The 21,775-nt window shown below is 40.5% G+C and overlaps 1 protein-coding gene across 2 annotated transcripts in view; it reads right to left on the bottom strand.

Annotated features, from left to right (window-relative positions):
- The window catches only part of LOC148013621 (ATP-dependent zinc metalloprotease FTSH 8, mitochondrial-like), a 54,683-nt gene extending 40,234 nt beyond the window's left edge, over positions 1-14,449 (bottom strand). The window contains exon 1 of one of the 2 annotated variants that reach the window (XM_087668369.1): positions 14,220-14,449. In XM_087668369.1, coding sequence (XP_087524495.1) covers positions 14,220-14,270 — 51 coding nt within the window. In that variant the 5' untranslated portion in view covers positions 14,271-14,449. The remainder of the gene's footprint in view (positions 1-14,219) is intronic. The other variant, XM_087668368.1, reaches the window with a different exon arrangement.
- Positions 14,450-21,775: the final 7,326 nt, after the last annotated feature.

Here is a 21,775-nt window from a genome sequence, read left to right as displayed (position 1 = left end):
TACATCAAAGAACAATTGAACATGCAGGATCATGGGAATCCCATGTAAGCACAACTTTTTCATTGTTATCCTAGTCCCAATTGTCATGAAGAGTGGGAGGTTGGGTACACTCAATCATAGTAGCAATGGAATAAGAACGGGAATGGGAACGCAAGGTCCTAAGGGAATGGGAACAAAGCCCCAAGGGGAACGGGAATGTAAGGAGAATGACTTGTACTGTAGAAATGATTTAGATATTTCAAACTATTCATTTATATATTTCATAAAAGCTCTTTGAAAAACACATGCACAATTTGCAAAACATGATAATCTTTTTCATAGATAAAAGGATGGTTACATTGAAATGGCACATAAGATCCAAAATAGATGATAATCTATGATTATACTACATAAAAGAGTCAAGAAGCATCAAGTAACAAGTATAGTGGACAAAATATGGCAGCTTGGAATTTGAAAGTCTCTCAAAGTGACCATTGGATCATACATGGCTGCCACTAGTAGCAGACTATCCAAAAGACTATCATCCACATTGTCTAAGAAAGCCATATCATCATCAAAATCAGCATTTGCAAGTTCCAAAACATCCCACCACAAGACAGCCCTAATCTTAAACCAATCTATTTGTGCATCAATTAACCCAAACCTTCCTAACTTGTTTCTATAAAAAGCAAGCTGATCTTTCACCAATCTTCTCTTAGTATCAATGGGAACCAACCTAGAAAGCACTATGTCCCCAACCTTGCCTTACCCCATCATCCTTCTCTTGACCACACCCTTGGAACTCTCGATCTAATACATATGCTGCTACACACATAGATGAGTGATAAGCATTCTATCTTGCCTCACATAAATCTCAAACTTTTTGATACTTTGTATCATCCAAACAGGGTTGTCCTAGCTTCTCAATCGTGCGATCTGCCCCCTCATAGACCTTTCCAATGCATGGCTCTCGTCCATCTACAATTCACATTAAGCACATGATTGGCTTCATGACAATATTGATGCTTTTCAATTCATTCCAAAATACATGATCTTGTATGATGTTCTCCGCTACTATACCAACCCTTGATCTAGAAGTAGCCCATCCCATCCACTCATTACTTACCACCAACCGCTTCAAGGATAAGCTTACCTTCTCAAGTTTCTTTATCATGAGAAAGTTATAGCCAAAGCGCATCTCAAAGTACTTTAAGAATCTTTTTTCAGTAATCTCTTGCAAAACCCACTAAGAATGAATTGATGGCTTTGGATAAAACTGATTATATCCTTACCCTTTTGGATGAAGGGATCAATCCATGACAAGCTACCAATGTCTTTCAACAAATTGCTCAAACAATGAGCAAAGCATGAGTTAAATGTGATGTGTGTCTCTCTCCTCAAGTCTCATGCCTGCTGCCCTATTTGTTGCTTCACTATCAACAGTAAATTCGATTACATTTTCAGCCCTAACTTTTTCAACGCCTTCCGCCCATTCTTCCACAAGCTGATCTGCACTTTTTCCTATACTTGAGGCATCATGTGAGCAAATGAATTGTATCTTTCCTCGAGAAAAAGAAAACATCCCATGGATGGACCATTTTCAAGTATCACTCCACCCATCCACTATCAAAGAGACACCATTCTTCACCCAGCTTTCTTGCACAGTTGCCAAAGCACATTCAATTGCATCCTTTTCCTTTTGCAACAAAGTGGTACGCAATGTCTCATATGATGGAGGCTTATAGGTTGGACCATACTTTGCAATCTCTTGGACCATCTGAAGGAAGTAGGGAGATCTTATAACGTTGAATGCAACATGATCCTTGTAGAAAAACCTTGACACAACTACATCCACCCTCTCCTTTCTATGAGGACCCCAAGCTGTTCCCAAGGTTTATTTCTCCCTGCATTTTTCATGATGGGATTACAATCCACTGGACAATTTTCTTACCTAGAGGCTGAAATGATTACACACGAGTCCCAGCACATGGCACCCTACTCCCAAAAATCCAATAGTTTACACACCACTCGTCACACTCTGAACATCTTGTGAGTCACTTTCGATAGTCCCGACAGCACCCATCACTTTACCAACGTTTCCCTTTGGGGAATAGCAGCCTTCATATTTCCCCATCACAAGTGTTCCCCCGCAGCATTCCCCTGTTTCTTAAGCATTTTTTTGATGTGGAATGCGTTCCCAAGGGGGTGGAACAATGTTCCCTTGCTACTATGCGCTCAATAGCTCCAGAAACCACGTACCACAATTGCTTCTACACAAACCATGTTTTCATGATAGCACTTCATGTTAAGTAATCAGGTCCATGAAGTTTGTCATCAATAGAACAAGGAGGAGAAGCCATCTAGAGAGCATAGGTAGAGAAAATAAAGCATAGAGAGAGCGTATAACCCAACAACACAAATTGCACAAATATTGAGTTCACATGGAGTGTAAATTAGAACAGATCATAGAACGATTGCAAAATCTAAGATAACCGAGGTGAAAACAGTCAAAAGACTAAAAAACTTATCGCCCAACCTACACAAGCATTAAATGCAGAAAATGCAACGGCTAGAAATTAAAACACATATAAAAAGGTCTTCTCATCTACTCTCTTGTATCCATAACTCTCCCCTCTTGTTTATGTGACCAATCTTTTGTATATCAATAGTTATCAAGACATATTTGTTAGAGGTAGAGTCATCCCCTGGACAAGCTGTGTGAGGGTTTCGGCACAATTAGTGTTTGGTACAGCATGTTTTCCCGACCAAGCAGAGGACACGTCAGCAGTAGGCAGTACAGTGCCATGTCAGCAAGGTGCCATGTCAGCAGCTGCAGTCGAACAGTGCAGGCTGCAGTCGGACTGTTTTATCATTATTTTATTCAGTCGGCTGCATTTACTGCAGCCGACCTGGTGCAAGCATTCTTTATTTTCTGGCTATAAATAGCCAGTTGATGGCACACTCATTCATTCATTCAGGTTCTGATCTTGAGATTTGTTGGCTGAGACAGACTGTGCTTGGGCTGACGGAGATCGAGGTCTTCAAGACAGAGACACACGCAGAAATTTCCTTTGCCCTTGTGTATATTTCTGCACTCTTATATAGCATACTACATTGCAGATTTTCTGCATTTACAGCTCCTCTCTCTCTCTCTCTCTCTCTCTCTCTCTCTCTCTCTCTCTCTCTCTCTCCGTGTGTGTGTGTGTGTGTGTGTGCTCACTCTCTCAGTCTTTGTCCTACGCTTCCGCATTGCTGCACTCTGACATGGTATCAGAGCGGTGAAGACAAACTAACTGAGCATTGAACCTATCTGAAGAGGAGATTTCAGCGCGACACAAGGCTGCATTTCCAAGATTCGAGGGCGAGTGGGAGGGTTGTGCATCGGATCAAGGCTGAAGCGAGCATGGGCGTGCGGGAAAGGAGTCTAACTAGTGAATTTGCTGCAGGTTCTTGCTGTTCGAAGGGGAGGAAGGCTGCGTTTTAGGCCTTCCATTGCAGATTTTACCTTTTCATTGCTTCCGGCGGGTGAAGAAGGTTTGGGCAGCGGAGGAACCAGCCCTAACAGGCTGCATTTACACAATCAGAGGAGGCTGATTTTGTGTTTGTGCAAGCATTGCAGGAGAACGTGTATATAGAGGCTGATTTGGAGTTCCAAGCGATCATGGACAAGAAGGTGCCTGTCCTACCGGCTCTTCCATCAAATCAGAAACTTGATGGTAACAATTACCGCATTTGGCGGGTGACGATGTTGGCCATTCTAGAGTCTTATGATCTGGAGGAGCTTGTGTTGGAGGAGATCAACCGGCCCTCGGTGCTAGATGAGTCCAAATTCTCTTCCAGTGCCCGTGCGGAGTTAACCAAGGCCCAATCTCATTGGGACAAACTAAATGCCAGGATTCGTTCTTTTCTTTTTCTGACGTACACTACAACCGTGATAGCTCACATTGAGCACTTGATGGTGGCTCGAGAGATATGTCTGGAGCTCGACTAGATATACAACCCAATGACCCTGATGAAGAGGGTTTCTTTGGAGAGGTGCAAATGCGGACCTTGTCCGTGAATAAGTCTTCTTCGCTTTGGGAACACATCAACTAGCTTCAGCAACTTCAAATGCAGGTTCAAAATGCGGAGAAGCCTATTTCCTCCAAAGACATGGCAATCACTTTACTGTCTTAGTTGCCGCCAAGATTCGGTACCTTTTATTCCGCTCTTATTGCATCAAGGCAGGAGTCGACTCTTCGGTGGGAAGAGTTGGTTCCTATGGTCTTGGACCAAGAGGAACAGTTGAAGGGACAGAATGCTTCCAAAACGGAGGCTTTGGTTGGTCAAGCCTCTCAGAAGAAGGGGAAGGACCAAAAGAAGAAAGAGGACAACAAATCCAAGAAGGACAAGGAGAAGGAATCGACTTGCCATGTTTGTGGTAAGACTGGTCACTGGAAGAAGGATTGCCCCGACAAAGACAAGGACACGAAGGATTCTAGAGCAGTGGTTGCACCCTCATCAACTGCTTTTCTACACTTAGCAATCATTGAGGACTCTACACTGGTCACTGGAAGAAGGATTGCCCCGACAAAGACAAGAAGGACACCAAGAAGGACACGAAGGATTCTAGAGCAGTGGTTGCACCCTCATCAGCTGCTTTTCTACACTTAGCAGTCATTGAGGACTCTACACTGAAGACTTCTGATTCTGCAATGGCAGCTCCCCGGGCTCGTGAGTGGATCGTGGACAGTGGTGCCTCCCGGCACATGGCTCCTTCTCCCGTTGGTGTTGCCCATTTGCGACCTTCACGTGGGCAGATTCTCATTGGAGACAGCTCTCCTATGTCTACTGTTGCGCGGGGTGAGATGCAACTTATTCCAAATGGACGTGGTGGTACCCACACTTCTGAGGTGTTGCATGTGCCAGGCTTGGGGTATCATTTACTTTCGATCCATAAGATTTGTGCTCTTGGCCTGTTGGTGGAGTTTGACAGTGATACTATTCAAGTCCTTGATCGTGGATCGAGAAAGGTTCTCTCTACAAAGTATGAGAAAAATGGCATCTACAAATTGAAGTCTTCTATAGCTCTTATCTCTCTTCTTCTTTCCTCTCAAACACCGTCCGAGCTATGGCATGCTCTGTTTGGCCACCTGAACTGAGTACCTTCGGAAGGCGTCACGAGAATTGTTTGTCCGAGGTTTGCCGGACATAGTGGTGAGCCATCAGCCATGTCTCTCCTACATTCATGGAAAACTGCATCGGGATGCAATTCCCAACAAGGCTTCAAGGAGGTCTACTTCACCTATGGAGCTTGTATCTATGGATCTTTGTGGCCCGATGAGGACTGAGTCTCTAAAGGGGAGCTTGTACTTCATGTTGATTGTAGATGACTATAACAGGATGACATGGGCCTATTTCTTGACTTTGAAGTCGAAGGCTTTCTCTCACTTCAAGGATTGGGTTCTTTTTTAGGAGAACTGATCTGGCCGGCAACTGAAGTCCTTGCGTTCAAACAAGAGAGGTGAATTTATGTCTAATGAGTTTGCTTGTTTATATGCAGATAGGGGTATTCACCAGGAGTTTGCTAACACCAACACTTCCCACTAGAATGGCATTTTGGAGCGGAAGAACCGAAGTGTGATCGAGATGGCGTGCACCATGATGGAGCACCGACAGACACCTTAGTTTCTGTGGGTCGAGGCAGTGGCTACCGCAGTTCACATCCTCAATCGATCTCCCACTTCGGCCGATGACAGGATGACCCCTTTTGAGGCTTACTTTGGAACAAAGCCTGATATCTTTTATTTCAAGATCTTTGGGTGTGACGCCTATGTGCACATCCCGAAGACACAACATGACAAGTTTGAGGCGGCTTCCCGACGACAGGTTTTTTGTTGGCTACAACTCCCAGTCCCAAGGTTATCGTCTGTTTGATCCCGTCAAGCGGGATGTCTATATGAGCCGAGATGTGCGGTTCATAGAAGTTCCGGCCACTGAGGGGGGTGAGGACCACCTCGTCCTTGGAGATCCAGGGGAGAGTTGGACTCCCGAGACAGTTCCTTTGGAGCCAAAGCCTCTTGATGGAGATTCTTCTTCTAATTCAGAGTCTTTCTTTCCATTGGCCACCCTTGAGAAGCTTCTGCCGGTGGATATACCCAAGTCTTCAGCAGATGGAGAGAGACAGGGAGAGGTTCGTCCTCCTCGTTGGGCCCGTGATACACTTCGAGATTCAAGGATCAAGGGGGTCCCTGAGGAGTGGGAACCACAAGATGGACCACGGAAGTCACAAAGGAACCAAACACATTCTACGGAGCTTGTATGCTCTAATTATTGTTTGATGACCCGTGTTATGCAGGATTGTGAGCCCACTTCAGTGAAGGAGGCTTTGGAGTCTGATCATTGGAGGAAGGCTATGGAAGCCGAGTTGGGGGCTATTGATAGGAATGGCACTTAGTCTCTTGTGCCTCGTCCCTCTCACAAGAAGGTGATTGGCGTCATGTGGATCTTCAAGACCAAGTACCTTAGCGATGGTTCTTTGGACAAGCACAAGGCTCGCCTTGTTGCTAAAGGTCTTGCTCAGCGCCCATGCATTGATTTCCATGATACTTTTGCCCCCATTGCTCGTATGGCGACTATTCGAGCTGTTCTTGCTTTGGCTGGCCATAGGAGATGGCATGTCTATCAATTGGATGTGAAGTCAGCCTTTCTCAATGGTGATTTGCAGGAGGAGATCTATGTTGAGCACTCTCCTGGCTTTGGCTCCTCGGATGGGAAAGTTTACAAGTTGAAGAAGGCCTTGTATGGCCTCAAGCAGGCTCCGCGTGCATGGAAAAGAAGATTAACTCATTTCTTCAGTCGAAGTTGGGATATAGGCACTCCAAGGCCGATCCGCAGCTTTATGTGCACACTTCCACAGTTGGTCGTGTGTTGTTTGTGTTGTATGTTGATGATTTGATTCTGAAAGGGAATCATGCACAGAAAGTTCGAGATGACGGATTTGGGGCTTCTTCATTTCTTCTTGGGTCACAAGATTTATTAGTCTCAGAGGGGGATTTTCATCTCTCATCAAAGGTACATTCAGGAGCTCTTGGTGACTTTTGAGATGGTGACTTGTCGAACCATTTCTACTCCTATGGATCCGAACTGGAGGCCACTTCACACTCAAATTCTCCCGTGACGGATGCTTCATGCTACCGTCAATTAATTGGGTCCTTGATTTGGCTCTCAACACTCATGTTGATCTTTGTTTTGCTGTGGGTCTTTTGGCAAGGTTCATGAGTGAACCCCAACAAGTGCATTGGCAAGCTACCCTGGGGATTCTTCGATATTTGAGGGGAACCTCTGACTTAGGGATTTCTTATCCATTAGGTACAGATGCTTCCGATCTTGTTCTTGCAGGTTGGAGTGACTCGGATTGGGCTGGCGATGTGGACCACCAGCGGTCTACTACAAGCTATTGTTTTACCTTGGGTACAAGTGTTATCTCTTGGAGTAGCAAGAAGCAGCCCATGGTAGCCCTTTCTTCTATTGAGGTAGAGTATCACGTTGCGTCTTCCACCACATGTGAGGTTGTGTGGCTTCGGAGATTGTTGGAGGAGCTTGGCTGCCCCCAGACTCGTCCTACTCTTTTGCGATGCGACAATGAAACTTGCATTGCCTTGGTACGAAATCCTGTATTCCATGCTCGGACGAAGCACATTGAGATCCAATATCACTTCATTTGAGAGAAGCTTCTGGATGGGACCATTCATGTGAAGTACTACAAGACGGAGGATAATCTTGCAGATTTGTTCACGAAGGCCCTTCCTCAAGCTCTTCTTCGGCCGCATTTCAAATCCCTCAGTCCGATGCCTCGTCCAGGATTTGAGAGGGGGTGTCAGAGGTAGAGTCATCCCTTGGATAGGATGTGTGAGGGTTTCTACACCATTAGGGTTTGGTACAACATGTTTTCCCAACCAGGCAGAGGACACGTCAGCAACAGGCAGTACAATGTCACATCAGCAGGGCGCCACGTCAGCAGGCGCCACGTCAACGGCTGCAGTCCAACAATGCAGGCTGCAGTCAGACTGTTTTATCATTATTTTATTCAATCGACTGCATTTACTACAACCAACCTAGTGCAAGCATTCTTTATTTTCTGACTATAAATAGCCAGTTGGTGGCATACTCACTCATTCATTCAAGTTCTGATCTTAAGATCTGTTGGTTGAGACAAACTGTGCTCGAGCTGACGAAGATCGAGGTCTTCAAGACGGAGACACACGCAGAAATTTTCTCTGCCCTCGTGTATATTTCTACACTCTTATACAACATACTACACTGCAGATTTTCTGCATTCTCTCTCTCTCTCTCTCTCTCTCTCTCTCTCTCTCTCTCTCTCTCTCATAGTCTTTGTCATACGTTTCCGCATTGCTCCACTCTGACAATATTGGCTCAATGATTTAAATTAATTTAATGCTCATTTAATTTGAAAGGCGATTTATATTATTTATGTGTTTCAACATATGGTTAAATATTCATTTTTCTATATTTAGGGGTGGCCAATGACCAAAACACCCTAAAATTATACTTGGGTCCTTACTGACAAGATACCCAAGAGAAATCGCAAGTTTAGTCGAGCAATCAGATTGACCAAAAAGCCCACATGACAAAGACTTTTTCACTTGAATAGTCACATTGTGACTAAAAGCCCATATAATGAATAGTTTCAAAAAGTAAAACCATATGCTCATGATCAAAGAAACAAACAATGAACGAGTGAACCTATACAATTAAGCTCTCCCAAATCTAAATTTTTAACTCCTAAAATTCAGGAGATAATTATTTTTGGACGGTTGCTCAAATGGAAATTCTATTTATATCAAAGACTCCAAAATTTCGCATGAAATAATTTTGTCTTCAACGGTTATCTTAAATTCTTAACCACTTGTTTGAGAGACGTTTAGAGTAGAAGGCTTTGAATCTTTTTTCTTTAGAAAAGTAATATATCATATCTAGAATAGGATATATATCATTTTGAAGAGAAGTCTCCATACACTTGTCATTTTCGACTCATTTTCGATAAACACTTGTCATTTATAGCCTCAATCAAAACCAATCTTCCTTCATGGAAAGGTGGTAATTCTTTGATTACAACCTAGTTATAGCAACAACATTTATTATAGAACTAAGAAATGCAAATTAACTTACAATATTAGACAATGGGCATCCTATTGGTCCCAAAACTAGTGCCCCTTTCGGTATTTCTTTAACTTAAATGAAAAAGTTGATATACAATGGGATTTTCCCAATCCCTTTCGATATTCCAACTCCCCTTGCTATCCAAAATGACCAACAAGTATCCAATCTGATTTGCCCCTTGATTCGGACAATCAAGGGGCCTTAACTTGCTTTGAGGGAGATGGAAAATGCCCCAAATTCATTGATTTGTTGGTCCCTCCACTTAAATTTGACTAAAAACAACTTCAACCTTGTTGAATCCAAGTCCTAGAGTTTCCAATTTCTGGCATGCTTCTCGAAGCTGGTGCAAAATCCTAATATCTGCTACAGATTAGGATTTACAGCAAAGGAATCTGAAATTTCTCAGACTCTGGTGATCTCAACGCTGTAATCTTTGGAACAAGGCTGTAGAAAGGCTAGGAGAAGAGAAAGAACGCTGAGGAGAGAGAAAATTCAGACTTTCTTTGCAAAGAATTAAAGAAAATCAGTCATTTGTTGTTGTTGCCCTATCTCAACACCCTGTAGATGCTATCACCTGCTGTTGATCAGTCTTCTCCTACCCCTGGCTGCCTCAAAAGGTCGTCCAATGGCTGCAAATCAAACCAGTACATCTCCTCCCTCTCTCTTGCAAGCTGAAATGTACTAAAAATGCCTCTCCAACCCTTGAAGACCTTTTTCAGTCTTGCATAGGCATTTTTGACAAGAGGCAACCTTCCCAAATGGTTTTTTCAACATTGTCCATAATTAAATATTAATTTTCAATCTTTAAACATTGAAATTTAATCTAATAATTATTTTGGTGCCAAAAAAAATAATCTAACTGACCAATAATTAAATTGGCTAAGCAACTTCCATTCTCGAGTGTCTCTGCACCATCTTTGACTATCAAATTGATATTAGGTACCATTAAACGCCACTTTTCTAGTATCACCACAACCGACACTGATGGCCAAATGAATGACCTAGATCAACAACTAGCACCAGATACCACCAAGTACCTATGTGGCATAACTTAAGGCAACTTTTGCCTTTGACATCCCGTGATTTCTTTGGATCCTAGGCTCGTAAATTTACTCTAACCCCAATTACACCTCACATGTGAAACATTTACTTAACCATGTGATTAAATATTAGTTCACATGCTAAGTAAGGTTTCAAAAATACATGTCCTCATGATAACCACCTTCCATTTTTTAGCACCCTAGCCCCACATCTATGTATTGGAGGTATCTCTTCATTTTAAATAAGCTCTCATGCTGAAATTTCAGCCACATGCTTGTGCTCTTCGATCTATCAATCATCCAAGAAACACTAACTACTATTGATCTAGTCCAAGCACTGAAGAAGAAAATCAGCTTGCTGTCCGGAGTATATAGAAATTAGGGTTTCAAAACCCTAATTTTCAAAAGTGTGTCAAATCAGCCCTTTCTTTATGGTTCAAGCACGTGGTGTCCATAGTTTGTTTCAATAAATTCTTGAAAGGAAAAGAAACTGTTTCCCCTCTCAACGTGGTGTCAACTCTTCCTTCTCTCTCTCTCTCTCTCTCTCTCTCTCTCTCTCTCTCTCTCTCTCTCCTCTTGTCTTTTGATTTTCATAGTGATAATAAATCAAGTTGGTTAAGTTCAAAGCATTGTCATTCTCACATTCTTTCCACACTTGTAAGTTTTACCTATTTTCTCACATTCTTGCTACTCTCACCATGGAACCACCATAACACCTCTTCTCATCACCATGGTTTTCTCACAACACATCTTTTGAGGCCCCCATCATGAGCCAATCCCAATGCACAAAGGGTGTCCCTTTGACTTCTCGTGATCTTAAGCACATGCATGGACATCGTCCAAAGCATCTTCTTACTTCATATCCAATGCGAACTTGATATTATGACAGCTCAATAAGCTCAACTCAAGGAAAAACACCAACAACTCAATGAGCTTCACTCTCCACACTTTTCATTTACATCCATAACCTAGTGTTCATTCCTCTTCTTCAATTTCAGCGTAATTCCTTTAAAGGTGAGAAGAAGAAATGTGTTGAGACAAACATTGACTCATGGCTCACTACATGGACAACCTACTTTCATTTGAATCAATTTCATGGTACACAATGTGTTAAACAAATATAAATCATGCTTCAAGAGAGACATACGCTTAACGGGTAAGGCTACGCTCCAAGCCTAAGATTTCAATAGAGTCGAAACCCATTTTTTGTAACCAATAACCAAATTGAGAACTTTAAATTATTTGAGCTTGGCATAAGAAAAAAGTAATTGGATGCATACTCACAAAAAGAATATTTTGCACAACACAAAAGGCTTAGACAATCTCCATGCACTCCTCTACATGTGTTATTTTTGTAGATTGCTACCCAAAAAACAAAACGCGATCCTCTTCTTTGATGGATATCCATTCGTATGCACAGAATTTTGATACTACTTTGCAACGAGCAAGGGTGGCCAATTGACGAGTAGTTATTGTATGACCTACACAAGAAAGACAATAGCATTTGCTACCCTAGCAATAATCATGCTACTCCCATGTCATGACCATTGTTGTTCAAACCTATCACCACTATTGCTAGCATGATTGATAACACTAGGCTATCTAGAAGATCACATTCTTGTTGCTTTCAAAGATAGCTACCACATCAATATTCTAGTCAGAATTGCTACATTTTGATGTTATCCATCCATTGTTGTATAGTGATCAATTTGTATGAAACACTAGGACTTGAATGTGGAACTTAAGAAAGATGAAGAGATCTTCATCTTATGTTACAACAAATATATAGTCACCTATACTTCAATAGTTATATGGACTTGTACAAAGCAATCAAACAACCAATCCAAGCACAATCCAACACTCTTCACTTTAAATCCTTAAACTAGATTCATTGTCCCATCAAGGATAGAGGGACAAGCCACAAGCAAGAATAGAGTCTTGTCATTTTCCCAAAGTGGAGCCAACCTATTGTGGATCCCTAAAGATGACCCTTCGATAGTCACAAGAACTCACATGTAGTCTTGCTCTAAACAAGGGGAGACTATGTAATGACATGTTACAAACAACTAGCACCTTTAAGGTATATGTTGAATATAAACATAATAAAAGGAAGCTTTACACAAAACAAGTGGGTTTCTAGATCAATTGGAATTACATGGCAAGACTTAACATACTTGCGACCTCTAGACAAACTCCCACTCAGCCCAAGAGAGTGGCGGATCTAACATGCCTTTTCTTCCAATAATCAACTCAATTTGAAGAGAAAGATCCACATTGCAAGAATATACCATAGCCCAAATACTTCAAACGATTTGATAATGTTATACACTATGTCAAATCAACAACTTGGACATGAAATCAATCTTGACATTCATACAATACTTCATGGTGAAGAGATGCACTTCAACAAACATAACAACAAGTTTGTTCCAAACACCCAACTTGGAAGAAAGTAAGCATGTACTCTTCTACACCTATTGCTACCTTGTAGGATCAAGATTGTTGAGAGGAACCTCAACTTGAGGCTCTATACAAGCTTGTCCTATGGAAATACAAGACAACAAAGAAAAACGAGAAAAAGTAGCTGGTTAGTCTTGCTATCCGCTATGTTGATAGTTTTGCTAGAAGAGCACAATTTCTTCTAGCATCTTTCTTGAAGTCTGAAAGGTAAGACCCTACTGTAGCACAAAGACAGTCTTAACCAATATGATGATTGAGCAAACCTACTAGGCAATTGATTTAGACCCTGCTCTAGCGCAAAGCCAATCCTAACCAATATACAAGTCGTTATACATGTGCAGCATATGCTCAAAATCAATTCACATAGATGCACTACATATAAACCACTAAAAGTGGAAGTTCCTTATGATAAGACCTACGGAACTCAATATAGAAAGGACATTCCTATGCCTTATGTGAGCACTTCTTAAAATGCTGCAAAGAACTTTCCATGTACCCATACACGTTAACTTCTTCAAATTCATACAATAAAGGGGGCGCTGTATGTACAACAGTCCTCGAGTTAAGTTGTTGAGCACTTTTCCATTCTTCCACTAGCCTTTTAAAATCAAACTCATGGTTTGTTACAAAAAGAGTGATGCACTTCAACATGATTCTACAAGTGAACAGCACTTTTTCTGAAACACAAATACTCATTATTGGCATCATACACATCATGTTAGGCTATCTTCATTCTAGCAGCTCATTTCCCTATAGGCTATGCAAAAAGTGTTTCCTCTAAGGAGGGACTCCTTTAGGATCTTCTACATCTATTTACACATCCTTTTTTTAAAAGCCAGGCAGAGTTTCAATCATGATCAATCTCAGTTGTTGACATAGTTCTACATATTTTCACAAGTACAATGAGCACCTATTTGATGTTAAAACTGAAAGTTTGACTGGGAACAGGAATGCCGCCAACAGTATGATGACCATAAGTAACATGGCTGGTGAAGTATGGGAGATAAACAGTTCCACATTTACAACTAAAATTCTGCTTTCTACCTGTTTTACCACGCTGGTTAGTGATCCACATTGGATTGGAAGAGTTTGTGCCGATAAAGCTTAAAAATTTGGACATGCAAGTAAAAACATTTGTCCTTCGAGATATTAAACAAATACCTAGAGCTGAATGGAAGCACAAGCCTCGGTGAAACATTCACAAGATATGGAGACTTCAAGCAGCTAAGTTGCTACACCAGCCAAGCCTGTACATAATTGACATTTCCAGTCTTTGCCAATAATATAACCTCGTGGCTAAGAGCAAATAGGTGTGGCACATCAACAGAACTGTGCCAAATCCTCTGCAATTGTGCTACTCGAGGAACATTAAAGCTTGAATATGTCCGTGAAAAGTTTACGAGCGGACTGTTCGATGTTAGATGAGATCATGCATTCTCACATACCATCAGCATTAACAGAGAAACTAAGCTTGTTCAATATGAGCAAGCAAACTTGGTTAAGGGAATGCGTTGTCATGACCGACTCGAACAACAGAACGACAGTAGACCTTGCGTTTGGCTGGAATGAAGCACTTACAAACGAGCGCGTGAGAGGGCGCCGGAACAGCACTAATCCACGTCTTGACATGACCTCCGGTGTCGGCAGTCCTGTTGAAGCGAGGCCTGTACTCGATCTCTGTGTTATCTACTTGACACGAAGGGTTGGAACACAGGCAGACAGAGACGCACACAGACGGAGACGGAGGCGGGGGGCGAGAGAGAGAGAGAGAGAGAGAGAGAGAGAGAGAGAGAGATGATTGGGGGGGGGGGCGGGGGGGTTGTATATGGAGAGTAAATGGAAGAGTAAAAGGTTGTGGGAAGACCCGAAAACAGGAACTTTGAGAGGCGAAAACAGGAGGTGTGCTTTTGTTGTAAGCTTCACCTTAGCATCCTTTCAATTTTTTCTTTAAGCGTTATTGAGTCCTTTATCCCCAAGCAATCTTTGATAGATGACGTCACTCGTGAGGTTCCTCTATCAGCACTATTTGTCCTCCAAAGGGCTGCTATGCACCCATGTAGTCGATCGTTCCATGACATCAAAGTGCATGCGGCATTGCACTCGCAAAGAATCTCTTCTTCAAGCTTTGTTTCAAAGCTAATACAATGAGTGCTCAATGTCATTGTATGTGAAAGGAGTGTGCACTAGCTTGCATTGGAGCATTTCCCTTTTGTTTCCAAGAAGAGCACTACTTAAATTCCAAAAGGCAAGGTTTCAAACAAAATGCAAATCCATTCATCAGCATTATTATTTTTTGCATAGATGAATCCATCATCCCAATTTTTTTAAGAGATGCAATTTAATTATCTAAAGCCCGTTGTAGCTTAACTTGACTTTTGACACCCAAAAAGAAGGAAATCAAAGGAGTGGCCTGAGTTGTGTGGCATAGTACTAACCCTTTCACCCTAGATGAATAGCTTTCTCTCTCAAATATGAGTCCAATCGCTTGCTAAGGATATGTAGATCAACATCTGTATACTTTGCAAATTTCCTTCTAAATTTTTCATATGAGTTGAAGGCACCATGTTTGTTGTATCACTAATCTTTGTAAGCTTTCTTTGAGATAGTTTACATATAATCTAAAAATGTAAGGAATAGTTTAGTCGAAATCCATAGGAGTACCACTATTGTGCAAAGTAGGAGGCCATTGTGCATTCATCAATGTGATCAACTTAAGATAAATCCCCTTATAAGCTTATGCTTGCAATGTGAAGAAGGAGCTCAAGTGCATGGTCATCAATGCATCAAGCTCAATATAAGTTCCCATATCAATATTAAGTTTGTAACTTTATGTTATGATATGCTTGAGATGAGACAATGTACATGATCCGCTAGAATCCACACAAATTGGAGGCGTATGGATTGTTATGCATAGTTGCAACTTGAAACTTGGCATATGAATTGACATGTAATGAATAAAGGGAATTTAGAAAATATTTATTAGATGTTAATATGGCCGATGATAAAGCCTAATAGTGTTGGTGATTATAATGACCATGATGAATCGTCTTAGCATAGTTGTTATGTTAAGGTCACACATGGCACGACAGCATGTAGCCATTGATGACTATGACATATTGGATAAGCTAATTAGATATTGTATCTACAATCGATAACCATCGTGTGCTTATATGTGATGCATATGATAAGTGGTTTTGCTATAGTGTTTACAATAAATAGATGAAGCATTAGAGAAGTAGGTCATGACAACACTCCATTGTGTTACAATTGTGGAGAAAGGCTACCTTGCAAGTAAAGGCAAATTCACTCCCTACCAAGAGTCTAGCCTAAGTTATGTATATAGTTTCTATGGAATGTGTGTATCATGATGAGGTGATGAGGATATACATGCCATTTAATGCAATTGGAGGCAATGGTGAATTCACATACTATCCACAAGAATGAGGATAAGCAATTGGACAACATGCTTAAATATGTGTGCTTGGATGTATTCATCAAATGGACCATATGCCACAAAAACAATCACTAGTAGTAGTAGGGAGCTATGTGATGTTAGTGCCACATAACATTGAGATAGGTTCTCAAGGATGGAGATTGTGGTGTGCTCTTGTAAGGGGCACATTTTATGACCCAAGGTTTCAATGCGATATAGTTACCAAAGGCATTAGATAGAAGTCTATTGGAGTTGCCCCTAGACTCCTTCTCAACATGTCTACCATTAATGATTCACCATGATAGATATTCTCATTGCCATCAAAATTTGTGTTGAGCCAAATGCACCAACAGTCATGACTTTGGATGGACTTCTATTGTTTCAGAATCTACAACTCACTTTGTTGACAATCTCTTGCCTTGTCTCTTAACACTCCACTGTAACTAATCAAGTATCCTTCTCTCCAAACGAAGAAAGCAATAACACAAGACTAGCTTCAAGGTGTAGTGAACACACCAGCTTATCTTCCCACATTGTAGTCCAAAAGCTTGAAGGCTCAAAGATGGTTCCATGACCACGATTAACACAATCCAATGCCATCGCTCCTTCACATCCACCACCAAGCATAGCAATGAGTTAAGAAACTAGTAGAGAAGAAGAAGAAGAAGAGAAAGAAGATGACGAAGAACTTCACCTTCTCTTAGTCCCTCACTCAACACACCTCTCACTTACTCTCTCTCATTCACTCTCAATAATGGAAGCAAGATAATAGAATAGAAGAAGATAATAGAAAGCTTCAATAGTTACACTAATAGAGGTTCTGAAGCATGGATGCACCAAAAGGGTGAATACAACTAAGACCTCCCACCCTTCTATAGACACAAATTAGGGTTAGGGTTAGGTCACCTCTCTAGGATGGTGCATTGTTTTAGGGTTAGGGTTTGTGACCCACTTTACATTTTAGGGTTTCCACCATTGTGAATTAGGATTTGCACCCTCTTTTGGGTGTCCTACCCACTTTGTGGGATCTAGGCTAATCAATCCTCATAGCATGCTCATACCTTAGTCTAAATAAACCAAGCCTAGTGCAACCCGTGCAACACTTGTAGGTGCAACAATTACAATTTGGGAGATAAATACAATGTGCACAGTTAGCTCTCACAAAAATAATATAACCATAATAATATGATATCCATGAAGTACGATAATAATACACAAGTACCCAAAATAATATAACGAAGCTTGACAAAATAATAATCCACCATCAAATAAATTTGACACTTTTGTAGTGACCTTGTTTGACTTTAGCCTTCACAAAATACTATTAACATTAGTTCCCTCCGAGACAAGTATGAGTCCCATGGCACTCACATCATAGGTAGCATGCTATACCTTCCTGTTGGGGGTAAAGGCACATGTGCCTAGACGCCTGTGTATTAGTTACACTACTAGTACCCACACCATGTATTAATTACCTACATACATGTACACTACAAGTGGCAGGCACCCATCACTGTTATTTTATTCTTTATTCTTTTAGTGTCATTTGAATAAATGGAAGGCAGATCACACATTGTGACTATTGGAGTTCCCACATATTGTATGTCTCTCTCTCTCTTGCTCCTATTCCTTCCACCATAGCTCTTGCTTTTGCTCTGTGCTTACACTTCAGGGCTCACTCCCTTCAACTGGTATCAGAGCCATCTTCTCGCGAGCTTGGCATTGCTTCCACATCCATTCGAGCTATCTACATTAGGGATTCGCCATCGACAACCATTGATTCATCTCTTGAGGTTTGTATCAATCATTTATTGATCCAACACTCAATTAGAACCTCTTCAGGCCTAATTTAGGACCTTGGTAGAGGTCATTCATCACTATTTTAAGCCCTATTGTGGGCAGCAAAGGCAACAGCAACTCCATGCCAGTTTGCGTCCGTTCACAGGCTGCTTGGGACAACAACACTCCTCTCGGATGCTTAGCATTGGCCCTGGCATTGGCTTTAACCCTTCACATTGAGATTGGACAATTGATATTTAGCTCATTGACTGTGTATTTAGCATACAGTCTGTTAAAACAGGGCAGCCCCCTGTCATTGATGCCTCTTGGTTAGTGGTGATGCATAAACAATGCCCATTCATGCTTGGTTAATGCCCATACATTTTGGGAAGCTTACCCATTGATTGGAGATCATTTTGGAGCTGATTTGAGCATTGTTCTTGCTCATTTTCATAGTGATCTGGTTGTTGTAATAACCAGGGCTCAAGCTCATTTGATCAGTGGCATGCTCTTTTGATGCCCAATTTGCTATATATGATGCTACTACGTTCGAGGATGATATACCTATGCTTTGAGATCATTTTGGGCTAATTAGAGCACTTCATTTGCTTAGTCTAGACAGAGATTTGCTATTGTTTATAACACGGCTAAAGCTTATTTTATCAGTGAAAGCATAGTCATAGACATTGCGAATATTTTTCCATAAGTCCCATGCGGACTGCCCATCAGAGACAACATTATAGAACACCCACTTAGAGAGGGACAATATGATGGTGGACTTACATAGCTCATCTAATTTAGCCCAAAAAGCATCAATAAGTTCACGCTTAACACCCTTATGTTTCAAAGGTCTAACTTGCATTTTTTGCACTAAAACTTGCCAGATTTGAGCCTTCCAATAGCTGTAGTGTTAAGAAATGACAAATGATGGATGCTCTAGGAAGAGATGTCTTGAATCCCATATGCACAGTGAGGAGAGTGGAACAACCCAACTACTATAAAGCATTATACTTGCAAGAGGAGTAATGCAATACGATGGTACTTTTGTCCTTTCAGCTGAAAGTTTGATGAGTCATTGTCCAACCACACAAAACAGTGTTTATGAATCCAAGTCTCAATCTTGAAACCTAATTCACTTGTGTGACATTCTATTTTTAACTCTATGTCTTCATGAGTTCACTCCATCTCTTCAAACCACCATAGCCATGCTCTAGATCCGTTCTTTTGACATGTAGTTGGTGATATCCATCTTGTCAATATTAAAGACAGCACTATCACTCAAGCCACTAGCCATAATAAAGGCAAAAAAGTGTACAAACTTTCAAATAGGGCTACTATAATTACTACAAATAGCCCAAACCCACTGCTAAAACAAGATGAAAAACAAGGGATATTGACCAAGCAATGAATTGGCCATAAACTCAATGCAAAGAACTATCAAATGGAGGCGATTGCTTTCATAAGCAATGTAATAAACTACAATTACAACATGCTAAAAATGAAGTATAATGATAAGAAATCAATGCCAAAGATGGGCAATCACTGATATAAGACAAACTGCAATTGCCAGGGGATAGCTCCAACTAGCAGTGAGTGAATATATGCATGGCACTAAGAAATGTCAAGGAATTAGTGTGTTAGATTGAAATCCCATAAGCATAACCATCATGCATAGGCTGGGTCTCGTGGGTAACATAAGAGACCAACTAAAGGCACAATAGACTGAGCAATGTAATGGAAGCTCAATACATAACCAACAAAGATGCATACATCACTGACAATATTGTGGCAGAGATAGGTGTCAGCCCAAGAGGAATGTCAGATTAGCCCACTTACCCCATCAATTACATATATAAAGCATGACAAGAGCATGTATATGTCATCGAATCCTATGGTTTCACTAAAAGATCCTCAAGCTCAACTTCATAACCAAATGCTCAATGTAACATCCAAGTGTCAAGTAGTGGCTCCCATGGAATAAAAGTCGAATGCTAGACGAGCAAACAAAGCTCAAAACATCATGTGGAAGGCATCCATACATCCAAGATCCAAGTAGCATGTATCCAAGAGGATCCAAGTCAAGATGGTTGACAAAACATCCACTGTAGCATCCAGGGCAATGACTAATAGACCAATGTCATTGTCCAAAGCTCTAAAATAACTCAATGTAAGTCAAGAGAAAGTCCAAATGTCCATCATACATAGCCAATACATATAACATCCATATTAGACATCTAATATCCAAGTGGATAGCTTGAGTATTATCCAAGGATAATAGGCATAAACAATCTCAAGTGGATACCTATTGTAGCAAATGACAGACAATGTCAATCAAAATGAGCTTCAAGTCATGGCCCAAATGCATTCCAGAACCATGACAAAGCACATCACATCATCCATAAGCATTGGTACATCACCCCAAATAGTCGGTAAGCACTCTGGACATAATCTTTACAAGTTTACAATATAAGTAAACTTAACCAATCTTCAGACATTTGCAATTACTCTCTTGTCACAAGAATGACTATCATCTTGATGAGGACACTGCAACCAATAATATAAAGCAAAAGTATGAAACTTCTTTAGGGTAGTTTATAGAATAAATTTTCTCATTATGTTCCAATCATATTAATCAAAAGACCTTACCACAACTTGTCTATATTGCATTTTTACAAGTAAATCGGGAGGCATGGGAGGCTTTTTCTCTCGCACTTCAATCAATCTTTTTACAACTCTATACCAAAAAGACAATAAAATTTAGAGTACTTATAAAAATAAAGATCAAGATATATAGAGTACTTGAAAAAAAAAAAGATCAAAATATCAAGGAGACCTTGGATTATGTAACTTACATCTTAACATTTCCATGGTTTTCTTTGAAAGAATTTATGAGAAAATATTGCTTGTGCACATAGTTTATTCTAATTAGGCTCTAGTGAGAATTGAAAATAATCATACTTCAATAGTTTAGCAAAACAAAATCTCATAAAATTTAACAAAATATCAAATTACTTACTTTTCATTGTATGGAATTAGAAGGAGATCCAAAGTGTCAAAGTCAATTGGATTGAACCAATGATCAAATGCACTTGGATCAAGCTCTCTCCTCATATAGTATGAGATAGATGGATCAAGAACCTCAAATTTTGTTGTATATCAAAGCGGAGCTCATGCATTACACACCTAGCAAAGGAATAAAGATAGTGAGCATAAACATGAAAAATCTATTACTAAAAAAATATAGTAAGTAAAAATAATTTTGGATATATTATACCTCATTCCAACAAGAAGAATAGAGTCATTTACTTTTCTCATTTTATTCTTGAGGATTTGAACACAATTAGAGTAAAAAATATCATGTTAGATCTTTTGTTAATATCACTAGGTAAAAAGCAAGAGACATTGAACCCCTTAGGATCAACCCTTTCAAGAAGGGTAGATAGCTCTTTTTCAAAATATGGTAGCTGCTTTGCTTCCTTTTCTTCTGCCTTTTTCCTTCTATACTCCCTTCATTTATCTGACTACTCTTTTATGGCCTTTTCCTCTTTCTTATATTGTCTTGTGTCTTTTTCCTAGGTGACATCTTTAACCTTAGGATCTAGATCATCTTTCTTTTTCTATATGGAGACACATTTAAAATATTGAAAGTCTTCTCATCAGTAAGGGGGATTGGCTCAAGGACCTTTGAAAATATGTATCTCAACCTCCTAAGAATTATCATGTCATTGTCCATTAATGTAAGCTTATGTGCATGAGTAGCACAAATATAGGAATCTTGAAAAAACTAAATCAAAAAATCTTTTATAGCCTCCTAGATACAATTGAGAGCTATCCTTGTCCATTTTAAACTATCGAGACAACGCTTGTCACAAATTTATCTAACAAGCCATTGAAAAGGCATTTTTGGGATTGCATTATTGAG

The sequence above is a fragment of the Lygodium microphyllum genome, chromosome 26 (genome assembly GCF_053477565.2).
Source record: "Lygodium microphyllum isolate KBCC chromosome 26, Lygodium_microphyllum_v1.1.10, whole genome shotgun sequence".
NCBI classification, from domain to species: domain Eukaryota; kingdom Viridiplantae; phylum Streptophyta; class Polypodiopsida; order Schizaeales; family Lygodiaceae; genus Lygodium; species Lygodium microphyllum.
This window is presented reverse-complemented; position numbering and strand designations above follow the sequence as displayed.